At 35.9% G+C, this 13,401-nt stretch overlaps 1 protein-coding gene across 5 annotated transcripts in view; it reads left to right on the top strand.

The window, feature by feature from the left end:
• The window catches only part of MON2 (MON2 homolog, regulator of endosome-to-Golgi trafficking), a 66,031-nt gene that overhangs the window by 35,391 nt on the left and 17,239 nt on the right, over positions 1–13,401 (top strand). For all 5 annotated transcript variants that reach the window (XR_009486570.1, XM_059847003.1, XM_059847002.1 and 2 more), the window contains 7 exons: positions 282–383; positions 2,561–2,671; positions 3,344–3,519; positions 6,656–6,818; positions 7,316–7,609; positions 8,416–8,614; positions 9,938–10,566. Coding sequence is in view for 4 of the 5 variants with exons in the window: in XM_059847003.1 (XP_059702986.1) it covers positions 282–383; positions 2,561–2,671; positions 3,344–3,519; positions 6,656–6,818; positions 7,316–7,609; positions 8,416–8,614; positions 9,938–10,566 (1,674 nt within the window). In the remaining variant the exon portion in view is untranslated. The remainder of the gene's footprint in view (positions 1–281; positions 384–2,560; positions 2,672–3,343; positions 3,520–6,655; positions 6,819–7,315; positions 7,610–8,415; positions 8,615–9,937; positions 10,567–13,401) is intronic.

Genomic DNA, 13,401 nt, shown 5'->3' with positions numbered 1-13,401 from the left:
GCAGCGGGGAGAAGCTGTTTTGCTAGGTGGATGTGTTAGGAAGCCGGTTGGAGGGAGGGCTCTGCAAAGGCGAGTTCGTGCGGGACCGTCCGTGCTCTGGTTCTTGTCAGCCTGCTGCCCCCGTGTGGCCGCTCTGCGGCACTGCGCTTGCCGCGGGAGCTCCCCAGCCTCGGCGGCCTGCGGAGCGAGCGGCGCCTCGGCTTAGAAATTATCCCCTAGCAAAACCTCTCGCCGTATCGCAGCTACCTCAGAGTCATGTGCTCCAATTCCATTTTATTAAGGAACCATCACTTTTTGCTGTTGCTAAATTACTGGAAACGGGACTCGTTAACATGCGCAGGATTGAGATTCTTTGGAGACCTCTGACCGGTCACCTTCTGGAGGTAACTAGTGGCTTTTATCACTTGTACTAGAATTTAATTTGTATTAATGAAAATCTCGTGGAAATACATTGTTAATGTATAATTTTTAAAAATTTATCTAAATCAAAATTATATATTTTGCTTTAGGCACTTTATTGTTGCAGGTTGAATGCATTATGGTTTGGATTTAAAAGTGAATTTATTATATTTAAATTATAATATTTTAGTATCTCTGGGTTACTTTGTCTTTATGGTACTGTCAGTCTTCATATGTTTTTGAGACAGCAGTGTTTAAAAAGATCAAGTAATTATATTTCATATATTTGTTCTAAATAAGGTAGTGCAAATTTACTGTTTGACTCAGTACAAATATTTAGGATGATTCTGAGATAGAATCTTCCTAGAATTGAAAATTTATTAAGAAAGGGTTGTTTGTTTGTTTGTTTCATATTTAAGCTAACTTCTGAATGCTTTCTTTAAGAGAATACTGTTCAAGTATAAAAGTGTCACAATCTGGTTGCAATTTTTTTAGCATTTTAGCTTCAACATGAAAAATATACTTTATGAAGGGAAAAAACCCTTACATTTTGAATTGAAAACTAAAAACAGATGATTGAATGTAACTCTAGTTTTAATTCTCCACACGAGTATATAGGAGAATAAAATGTAAGAACAGGGTTTGTTTTAGAGTGGGTAAAGGAGAAGGCTTTTCTTCCTCATAATTCAGAATGTATCAGATGCTTCCTTAGCACCAGTGCATTGTTTCAACCAGTATCAAGGATTGGCCATATCTTTTTATGGAAACCACATTTTGCTTTATCTAGGAGAAAAAAATTAGATGCTTCTGGGTTTAAAGACTTAAAGCACAGGCATCTCTTTCTCTTGTTTATTTTTTGCCCTACAAAACAATAAGGTTCATCTTCCACATCTTGAAATTGCTTTCATCTAGGGAGCAGTCTGTTTCAGTCTGTTACCCATGCAGTGCAGATAATCTGCCACTGTTTTGTAGGAAATACAGAGTCTTTCATTTTCTTTCAAAGTGTACTGCCTTATTTCCTTTTAAACCTAAGTTGTTGAGGGACTATAAGGAAGGAGGAAACATCAGCTATGATTCAATTAAACACAGCCTGAGGGAATAGCTTGTTCCCTGGTTCTGGAACTGGTCATCTGGACAGAATCAGAGCATGAAGTACTTCAAATTCTCTCTTTCTATTTTATATAAAATTTAAAAATGTAATTAAATCAGGAGAATGGCTATTTCTTGTCCACATTTTTAAACGTTAAGCTATCTCTTTTACACTGTTCACCTTTTCAGTTTGTCTAGTGGTTGATAGGAGAATGGTCCACCAGTAAAAGGCATCAGCCTTTTTTATGATACTGCCTTGGACTTGACTCTGAGTTTTCATGCCATCAGAGCTTGGGCTGGAAGGGGGGATGGGAATCGTTATGGAGTGACCAATGAAACTGTACACTTCCCATATTAGTGTGAGGGTAATGTATTACACAGTTCATACAAACTATCTAAGAAATGAATATGCACAATGTTTGTAATTTTTATATTCTAAAAAAGCAATTAGGAAAGTTGTTAGGTTTAGAAAATCTAGAGACAAAGAGAAATGAAGGTATGCATTTGAAACTCGAGTTTAAAAATGCTCACTATTGCTTTGTCAAGCTTTTAAAACAATGGAGCGTGAAGTTTATTTTGTTTTCAGTATGTAGTTACTTTTTGTATTTGAGAGTATAGGAGACTCTTTCTTCATTGGCTGCTGTCATGTTCCTCACTTGATTATGTTAAGCAGTGTGTGAAACTTTCAATTTTGTAGTTTTGGTTAAGTTAAACCTGAGAATCTTAGGTATTTAGTGAAGGGTTGTTTGGTGTTTTTTAATCAATCATTATCAGAATTAGCAGTTAGTTTATTCATTTTGGAAATTTTATTTACTTGCATTTTATATGTAATTTTCATTATGTTTCCTTCTATGTCTTTCACTGCTTCCTATTGCTTCCTTATTCAGAAGGTATGTCTATCCAAAAGATAAACTTCTTTTTTTTACTCTGAAGCCAAATCTTACCATTTAGAGATTTATTGTATTATACTATTGTATGTACATTCTAATATAATTAATATACCAGTTTTTAATGTATTATATATTTTGGTTAAATAAAAATGACTCTAAACAAAACATTGGTGTGTTTTCAGGTCTGTCAGCATCCCAACTCCAGAATGAGAGAATGGGGAGCAGAAGCTTTAACTTCTCTCATTAAAGCAGGACTGACATTCAGACATGATCCTCCATTATCTCAAAACCAGGTAAAGGAAGTTTAAAAGCAGATGCTTTCCTCCTTCATCCTTAAAGCAACTTTGCTATTGAGTATATGAAGTCTGTAGCTGTGACACTCAGATGTAACTGTTGTGAACCACCACATGCATTCTAATGAACTATCCTCTTTCATTTTTCAAATACCTAACTAAGAGTGATGCTTGCATTTTATGTCCCTTTCTTAGAACAAATTATGTTCCCATGAGTGCAAAACAATTACAAAATGTTTAGTAGTATATATGTGATTGATTCTGTGTCAGGGAGAAAATGTGTTGCCTAATCTTTTAAATTACAGCTGTTCAACTCATGATTAATAAAATATTCTAATATTTTTACTGATAGTCATTGGATATTTCTTCCATGGTCTCTTGAGGAGGAAGCTGAGTGTAGCCCTGCTGAGTGAGCATAAAGTTGCATGACACTGTTTCTGCAACTGTAGTAGCATCTGTAGCTGCTTCCTGAGGAACCTGGAGAACAGGACCCAGGAAGGTAGATTTTCTGCAGAGACCCTTTATGGTCTGAATTTGAGCATTTAGTGAGTGAGCTACTGACTTAATTCAATGAATCTTTAATTTGTACTGTATGTTGTCACTCATACATAAAAATACGTAAGAATCAGTTAAATGTTAGCATCCTTAATATGCTTTACTGTTTACTTTTAGAGACTGCAGTTGCTTTTATTGAATCCACTAAAGGAGCTGTCAAACATTAGTCACCCTGATATCAGGATCAAGCAGTTGGAGTGTGTGCTACAGATTTTACAGAGTCAGGGTGACAGCTTAGGACCTGGTTGGCCATTGGTGCTTGGAGTCATGGGGGCAATCCAAAGTGATCAAGGGTAAGTGGTGGAATTAAAATTTTAAACCCACATAAGATAAGAACAGCAGAAAAAATTTTGCTTATATTTTTGTACTTTAATAGCCACTTCAATAATCATAGTTTCATTGTAAATTTTGGCTTGTGAAAAATTTTATTCAACAAAAATACACTTTTTAATTCTTCCTGAAGCTCACTTTATTTTACTGAATGAATCTTCCAAAAGACCAGAATATTATTCCACTCCACATTCTTCAGCATGCAGTATACACTCAGTGTGCCATTTCATTTGATCTTGACCATCTGGTGGACACATCTCTGGTGCTTGCCAATACTTCTGTGTGAATCAGCTCTTGCTCAGTTTATCTATTGTTTCTTTTTCTTCTTAAATCTTCTAGTAATCTCTAGTGTGTGTTTTCTTCTGATAGCTCTCTCTTTTTCTTTAAATTTTCCTACCTAAATGGTTGCTGGTAGCAGAAGGATGGAAGTTTATTTACTGTCTATGGGCAAATCCCTTGACTTACACAATTGACTGTGTTGCCAGCAGAGGTGGACTTGTTCTCTGCCCACAAGGGAAAGTGAGAGATGAAGTTGCAATGAGGATTTTTGAAATGAGCAATGAATTGAACATCTGCCTTTGTAATTGTAAGCACCAAGAATTATACCTACACACTCAAACCATATTTATTGGTTTTTTAGTTGCTACTCAAGACTAGCAGCAGGATAGGTCATCATATAACTCTAGTGTCAGTAGAATTCTCTTTGGCATAGCTCTCCTTTTGTCTCACCTTAGCTTTAGTCTTCTGGTCATATAAAAACCTAAAGCCCCTTCAAATGCTTGAGGGATTTTGCTCTTGGACCAGTATTGTTTGCATTGTCAGTCATACCTACCAAAATTCCCAAGGATTTTGCCATTCTTGGTTGCGAGCATCCTCTTTTTTGTAATTAAGCTTCATTTGGTAGTTGTTTCCACACTTGGTGCAATGTGTTCCTGCATGCCTTTTGATTTTCACTGTTGTTAATGATGGATGAGAACCACCACAAATTCCTTCTCAAGACAGTCTTCAGATCCCATTCAATCTCAAACCCATATCTCACTGGCTGATATCTCAAGATGTTACTAACATCTTGTGTTATATCTTAGTCTCCTCCACAAAGTATATGGAATAATCTACTTCAACTACATGGCACTGTTTGTCCCCATCATATTAAACAGAGTAGGGAAAAAAAAAAGCATGCCTCCTTTTCCTTGAGAAAGAATTTCTTACCTAAGTTACAGCTGTGAGTACAAGATGCAGATGCTATTCTTGTACTTTAAATATTAACTTACTGACCACAAGACTTTATTCGCAAGTGTCTTCCCTTTGATCAGTGAACATCCTGGATTCCAGGACAGAAGTCCATTTACCTTCCTGGAGAACTGCTCTTCAGGCTTTTAGAAATACAGAAAATGCTGTTTTGATAACCAAAAACCATACTTTGGTCACTTCTGGATTGTACAGAAGGTCATCCTGCCAAAAAAAAGGAAGCCTATCTTTGAAGACTTTTTCAGTGGAAAGCCTCTGTTTATTTTAAGCTTAGATAAAGCCCTACACAATCTTAAGATTTCTCACTGAGCTCAAGTTTCTTCTATTTATAGTTACCTTTTTGTGGTCACCTGTAACACCAAGGACAGTTCCACAATTTGAAGAGGTGTATCACTGTTACAACTTACATGAGGGACTTTAAAACCTTTCTTCAACACATAGCAGTGTGGGACCTTAATTTGGAAAAACTATTCTGAATTTGTTCTTGCAGCCTTGCATTTGAAGTTCAGGAAGACAGGTTACTTCTCATTAGCTCAGTACTTCAGAGTGAGTAGTGGAACTATAAGAGAAAAGAGAAGGAGGCAGGAAATCAAAGTAAAGTCCTTGAAGGTCACATGCCTCTGAAACTGTGTATTGGAGGGCGAACTGCAGCAGTTTTGGGTCTGTTTCACTTTATAGACTCCTCTAATGAGTATGGGGAAAATTTTTGTGAGTCTATCCTCCATCAGTATAGCAATGATAAATACTTTGATCTTACATGGGAGGATGGATGTTTCTCTGAAGTATTCATCATATTAGAGAATTCTTAGTTAAACCATTACTGTCCATGTGAAGTTTCTTGTATATTCCTCTGGTTTCTCTATCATGTTGGCTGTTACAATACAGTGGAAAAAAAAAAAAAAATTTGTAATTCTGGAATAGGTAACTGACATGTCTATAGTCTGAAATTTTTTCCCAGAATGTGTATCCTGGAGGACACAAAGTTTCTGTATTACAAAGCTTTGAAGTTATTTCTGTTGTACATTAAACATCGAAAAAACCCCACAGAGAAATTTAAATGCAGCTTCCCTATATTGTGTTACCTACACTTCACCTTTCTTTTTGATTCCTTCATTTTGTCACTCACTGAACAAGATTTTAGTTCTATATGGCCTTGCTGCTTTTGAGAACTCCTTCTTGCAAACCTTTTCTGTACTATATTTTTATGTTTGTATTCCGAATCTAATTTTGAAGGCAAAGTAATTATTAAGGATCTATTTAAGGGTAGATTTTGTCTGATATAATGTAGTATTGAAGCAAGTAAGACTACGATTATATTAGTGCGCATCTTTCCTAATAAATAAAAACAAATTTCACCCACCTGTTTGGCATACTTGAAGTAATTTGTAACTGCTGATATGAGAAACTCTTCAGAACAGCTTGCTCTTTGGAAGATTATCATGCTTAAATGAAGTTTGGTCTGGTTTTGGTTTTTTTTTTCCATTGTGGCTTTTTTCTAATGTTCCGGCTAACACATTTGAACTAACAAGCCTTATAACTCTAAAACAGAGAAATGGACTTCACTATGTAATATTAGCTAAGGACCACTGGAAAGTCTAAACTTCCAACTCCACTAGGTAGTTAACATGACTAAAATACTTTATCAGAATTTTAAGCTTCAACTTAAAATTAGATCTCAAAAAACCCACATGAAGTGGTGCAAATTCTTCTCAAAAACATTAATTTCATTTTTTTCTTTTTGTATTTAATAATGCTATCTCCTGAGGTATTGTATTCAAAATGTCTCCATGCTCTTGAAGAAATGTGAAATGAGTGTGTGTGTGTGCTTTGTTTTCATTTTGTTTTTTTAAGAGAGTCCTTAATACGGACTGCGTTCCAGTGTCTTCAGCTGGTTGTGACCGACTTCCTTCCTACAATGCCATGTACTTGTCTGCAGATAGTTGTTGAAGTTGCTGGAAGCTTTGGACTTCACAATCAAGAGCTTAATATTAGCTTAACTTCAATTGGTTTGCTGGTGAGTTTTGTATTAACCCACAGTGATGCTGCTTCTGGCTTTCATTTTTGCTTTTCTTTTTTAATGAAAACTGATCTGTAGCCAGTTATACAAATGAAAACCACAACATAGCTTTTTGGGTTCTTACTGAACTTCCATGCTGTCATTTGGAATCATAGGTAAATTGAGTGAGCACATCTTACCTTTAATCTCCATGATTCCTGCCTTACTAAAAGAAATAGTGTTGCATTGTAAGCATGTTCACCATTTTTTTACAAAAAATGTATTAAAAGGATGAGTTCATTCTTCATAACAGGAACCTAAAAGCTGAGAAAGAAGAGTAATTTTTGGACCTTGCAAAATTTATGTGCTGATCTTATTTCACCAGTGTAGGAAAATTAATATCTTGATTTACTTTGCAAAATACTTTGTGAAAATAAGAGACAATTTATTTCATGAACATTAAAGCATTACCCTGTTTTTATTGTACAACACCATATGTCTTATTTATTTTGTAGTGGAATATTTCAGATTATTTTTTCCAAAGAGGTGAAATAATTGAAAAGGAGCTAAACAAAGAAGAAGCAGTGTTGCAGAAACAGGCAGAAGAAAAGGGGGTGTTGCTGAACAGACCTTTCCATCCTGCATCACCATTTGACTGTCTTTGGTTATGCCTGTATGCCAAACTCGGAGAGCTGTGTGTGGATCCCCGACCTGCAGTGAGAAAGAGTGCTGGGCAGACATTGTTTTCTACTATTGGTGCTCATGGAACTTTACTGCAGCATTCAACGTGGCACACAGTAATATGGAAGGTATGATGTGTAAGCTTCCTCTGAAGGTTTTGTATAGAGCATGTACATTTTATTAACCATTAACCATTTACCATTTAATAACCACTATCACTTAGAAAATTTATTAAGACTTCTAAGAGATAACATAAGGTGGCAGAAATCTAATCTCTTGGGTTTTGGGAATTTTTTTTACACTTTGTCTTCTCTGGCCTTTAAAGCCTCTTCTAAAATACCATTTCAATATCCTAATAATTTTTTTTTTACTCAGGAGTTTGATAAAAAGATGGTGTCTTTCCTACAAGAATGACTTATCTTTTGTGTGAAAATGGAGATGTTTGAGGGTCATGTGACTGGGCTGATCTGGTATTAGATGGAGCCTGCTTTGCATTCTGTTTTGGATCTGTCAGAATGCTGTGTTTTAAGTCATGGTCCTGTTTGTTGTGCTTTATGGAAACTTTGGGCTGTATTTGAGCCTGCCTGTTGTACCTGTGAACTGTCTGAGATCCACTGGTTTTAGTGTTCTCTTGGTGCTGACACTGTTCTTGGTGGGTTTGAGTGTCCTATTTCCAGCCTTTCTTAAGTGGCCATCAGTTGACTGATTGTTAGTCTTGACTGCTGTGGAGACTATTTAGAACAAGGGAATTTTCAGGGTGACATAGTGACAGAAAGGATAATGAAAGAATTACTGGTTTTTGTGGGTTAATTTTCAGGGTGACATAGTGACAGAAAGGATAATGAAAGTATTACTGGTTTTTGTTGGTTTACTATGAATGCAGCCATGTTATTTGAAAAGTTGCATTTTTCCTCTTTTTTTCTGGCTATTACAGGTTTTATTTCACCTGTTGGATAGGGTTCGAGAATCTTCTACAACAGCTGACAAAGAGAAGATTGAATCAGGAGGAGGCAACATTCTCATTCATCATTCAAGAGATACAGCTGAGAAACAGTGGGCTGAGACATGGGTATTAACACTGGCTGGAGTTGCAAGGATATTTAACACTAGGAGATACTTACTGCAGCCTCTAGGTAAAATTTATAGATATTAAAAGACACAATTATAAACTTTCTGCTTTTTATGTTCTTTTCAGTTAATGTACTGGGCAAGATGCTTAATCTTAGCTCAAAAAAATTTTTTTTGTGTCACCTCAAATGTTATGAAAATTATGGAGTTATTAATTCATGCTTCATAGAGCAAAAAATTGTAACTACAGATTTCCTCTTCTGTATGATGGTACCTGAGATTAAATCTCAGTAGTCACAATTCAGTCCCAGTTGTGGGTGCTAAATAGCTTTAAATTATAGTAGACTGATAACAATAATACTTTGTCTTTTCTTTGTTCTTGTGAGAACATGCTTTTCCTTTTATCTGTCTAAGGGAATGCAGCACTTGCCTGGAACTCTTCTATGGTATCAGTGTGTCAAATTTAACAGTGCTCTGAGAACATAAAGAGAACTTACCTGTAAAGTCAGTGAAGTATTGAACATCTTCATTGGTCAGCTGTATGTAGTAATATTTTACAATAGCTTGGTAATTTCTACAAGGAAAAAGTGCAAAAGGAATAGAGAATGTGCAGCTTATAAAGAAAAGTTCTCATTAGATCATTCTACCTTCAGCATCCTAGTATGCAATTAATGTATATTAACTGGATATAAGTTGTATTTCATTTTGGTCATTTGTGACACAGGTATCAACATATTAACAGCTAGTAAGTGTATCAGTCATTTGCAGAAATGTGGTAGAATTTAGGCTATATTAAACTTGAGTTAAAACTGAATAAAAAAATTAGAACTACTTTAATTATTCAAACCCTGTAATTAGTAATATAGAAAATTGAAGGTTAAGGCTAAATTTAATGAAAAACTCAAATGCCTCAAATGAAATCTTTCCACAGTACAATTATCAGAGCATTTTAAAATCAATTCTTTATAAATGCATTGCATGAGTAATTGCATTAATTTGACCCTTAATTCCTTGTGTGGGTTTAACCCTTCTTGAAATCAGCAGGCATCTGGTATGTTTAAGAATAAATCTGGTTTACTATACTGAATGAATAAAATGTATTTTACTGGTATGGGATGTGGTATGTGATTTTTTGTTAGCAAATTCAACATGAACATAGGTATATTGTTTCATTCTTCATATTTGTGTTTCTCTGTCACATTCATTCTTTCAGCTCATGGTTGAACTGATATAAAAGTCATGAAGTGGCCACCTAATCTCTTGAAATTTCTGTGTATTAGACTAACAAGTACATGAGCAGCCTTTTAGAGGGGCAGGGTGGGTGGGAATGGGAATAGGAAGCAAGTTCCAAATTGATTTTTTTCTGTCCTCTCTCTTTTTTTAAATAGGAGACTTTTCGCAAGCCTGGGATGTTCTTCTTGATCACATCCAGTCAGCAGCACTTAGCAAAAATAACGAAGTTTCCTTGGCTGCTCTGAAAAGCTTCCAGGAAATCCTACAAATTGTTTCTCCTGTTCGAGACTCTGAGAAGCCTGAGACACCACCTGCCATCAATGTTTCTGTACCTCTGGTGGTAGGGACAACTACTGCCACTAGTCTTGGCAGATCATTCATGAGAACTGACTCCATAGGAGAAAGAATAGGAAGATATAATGGATCTGAACCTCCTGTAATAACAGATGAGATTGAAGATTTGAATCTTTGGTGGGCAGCCTGGAACAGCTGGTATAGGATTGGATCAGAAAGTACAAGGCCTCCAATTACTTGTGATAAATTGACTTTCATTCCCAGCCAGCCTTTTCTTACAGCTTTAATTCAAATATTCCCAGCTCTTTACCAACACATCAAAACTGGTTTCAGCATGGATGATCTCCAAAAGCTCGGTGTCATTTTGCACGGTGCTGTTTCAGTTCCAATCAGCTCAGATGCTTCCCCTTTCATCCTTCCATCTTACACTGAAGCAGTTCTGACAAGTTTACAGGAAGCAGTGCTTACAGCTTTAGATGTTTTACAAAAGGTAATCATGCAACTTCTAATGTGTGGAAGGTAAACTACAGTGTGTGCTGCTTCTACTCTATAGAACTATAATGGGGTGATTTAAACATGATTTTAGAAATTATTTATAATTGCACAGGATGCTGTATTTTAACATTCCTGCTGCAAAGGAATGAATGCTCTGCATTGAAAGAATGGTGTAATCCTTATGAAATGTGCTTTTGCTTGATTGCAGAAGTAGCTTAAGTGCTGTGCTGTGTTTGTAGCCATTCACGTGTCCATCTAATATTGAAGTACTGTTGATACTGAAGGTCTATACATGGAGATGGAGGAACAGTCCCACAAACAGTGTTCAGGTGCTGCCATGAACAGCTTAGAAAAAACAGTGATTATGAGAACTTAACAGTTTACACAAAGCATAAAATATAGAAGGTTCTCTGGCAGATTACCTACATTCTGGACTCTTAATAATCAGTTACTTAAGGAAAATGCTGCATCTCTGCTTAAGAAATTCTTACTATAGAACTCGTGCTCAAAGAGCCCCTTCATGCAAGTAAATCTATAAACAGTAAATGAGAATATTACTGCTTGCTTCTTTCTTTTTGCAGTTGTAAAATGTCTCCTTGCAAAATTCAGTGCTCGTTCACAAAACTTATTTATTCAAAAGAAACAGAGTTGATAATGAATTAAATTTATATTAAGCACTGCTTAATATAAATTATATATATAAATATAAATGTGCATTTATATTAAGCACTGCTTTTGAAAAAACACCCTCCCCCCCCAAAAAAATGCCCCACGAACTTACTTGGGAAATGCCAGAATTAAAATATCCACATGACCTGACTTCATTCCCTTTGGGCTTTCATGTTAGGACTGCTTTGTGGCTAGCTATGTGGCCATATATCCCCCCTGCTGCTGTCAGGATCCTGCCCCATTTAGCTCATGGAACACATGGTGGCTGCCAAATGAGCAGCAATTCAGTGTCTTGTTTTCTCTTTTGCTTAGTGTGAGCTGATTAATCTCAAACATATGCAACCAAGGTAGAATAATTACCTTGCAGCCATTCCTTTAGCTGATGGTTTTAACAAATATTCATTAATGTATTTTGAAAACAGAGGTATAAGAATAGCATCATAAAAAGGCTTGGGTTGGAAGGAACCTTAAAGATCATCTAGTTCCAACCACCCCTGCCATGGAAATGCTATGGAGGGAATTATTTTGTTTAAATTTCATTTCAGTTTGCTTGGATAGGAGTTGGTATTGAATCTCAGTTTTGTATGTGGTTGTATAAATAACATGAAGTTTTAAAACCAGTCATGTCTACATTTTCATCCTTTTCCAGTCAGCTTGACCCTTTTTTATCCTCCCTTTTCCAGCAGGTCAGTCTAACTCAAATCTTGTTTTTCCCATTTGATCAGTCCATTTATTTATCTCAGATTTTTCTGGTTTTTAGTCTTCTTATCCAGATGATCTTAGTTTCCAAAGGCTGCAGGCATTAGGGCTTTTCAAACAAGGGGTTACCAAAATTTTTAACATGAGGAAAAACTGCACATTATTATACTCTTGTTCTTGTCAAGATGTTTTAGCTGAAGGTTTCTAAACAATAACAAAAGCAATAACTCTACATGAGAAAGTGAGACATCTTCCCTTCCCCACTCCCAGTTTCAATGGGTTACCATGGCAGTTACAAGCATTTGCAAATACAGACTTCATTAGATGGTACCTCAAACCTCCTATCCTGCCTATAGTTATGTTACTAACACTAGAGCACTGAAGTTCCTAATAGTATAATAGTTCCATAAAGTATTTTTGGACATCAGTAAGTTCTGTGAAGTTGTGTGATTGCTCCTCTTGGCTATATAAACACAGTGCAGTTCACATGGCAAGGCAGCCAGCCAGGGCTGATGTGAAGCAAAGGCCATGAGTCAGATGGTTTTGCTTTAGGCCAGAGTACCTTCTTCCTCTCTTGAAATCAACTGATACTCTCAGGAGTACACACAGAAAGCATTATAGAAGGGTATGTAAATATTTGCAATCTTTGAAACAAAACATTTCTCTGTGTTTGCATGTAGGATCAGGTTCTTTGCTGATACAGGAAGACTTGGGTCAGTTCTGATTTTCTCTGAAGTTGTGGAACAACTCTGCAGTTTGAATAGCATGAAAAAAACCTAACATTTTTCAGACTGAACCCTGACTAGTTTAATAAATATATTTTATAGTGTGATTCCACTAACAAAGGACACCATTGCAACTCAAGAACATGGGAATGGAAGGGAGCTTTGCATCTCTTTTCAAGCTTCCATGTGTTGAGCCCATTTTACACCCTTTGGTTTGTTCTATGTTCTTTTTATTTCTCATTAGAACTCACCTTCTAGTATTTTACTGCTGTAGTATAGGGGGGTTTGAGGTTTTTTGGTAGTGTAAGTATATAAGTAGACTGTTCCTGAAATGTTTTCCATTTTAAAGCAAGATTATGAGTTTTAGCTATGCCAAACCATATAATTCTCATTTTATTTCTATTCCTCTCTATAAAACACTCTTTTAACTACTTTTTGAAGCTTTGTATCATTTACTTCTGAGATTTAAATGTTTATTGAAGTAGAACTTAAAGAAGATGTGGTTGAGATCTATATACAAGACTTAAAAGACTTTATTTTACTGACAAGTCAAAACAGAGTTTGTGAGGAAAAGTTAATCTTTTATTGGATGAGATAGCTGTATTTACTGAACTATATATACCCAGGTATCTTGCAACTTTATTTACTACAATAAAGTAACAAAATGTAATTTCCTTAAACTATTGGAACTACACATGATCTTTCATACAGCATGACTCCTGCATAGTCTTATATGG

The sequence above is a fragment of the Haemorhous mexicanus genome, chromosome 5 (assembly GCF_027477595.1).
Source record: "Haemorhous mexicanus isolate bHaeMex1 chromosome 5, bHaeMex1.pri, whole genome shotgun sequence".
In the NCBI taxonomy this organism is placed as follows: domain Eukaryota; kingdom Metazoa; phylum Chordata; class Aves; order Passeriformes; family Fringillidae; genus Haemorhous; species Haemorhous mexicanus.
Note: the sequence above shows the minus strand (reverse complement) of the source record. Positions and strands in the feature narration are given on the sequence as shown.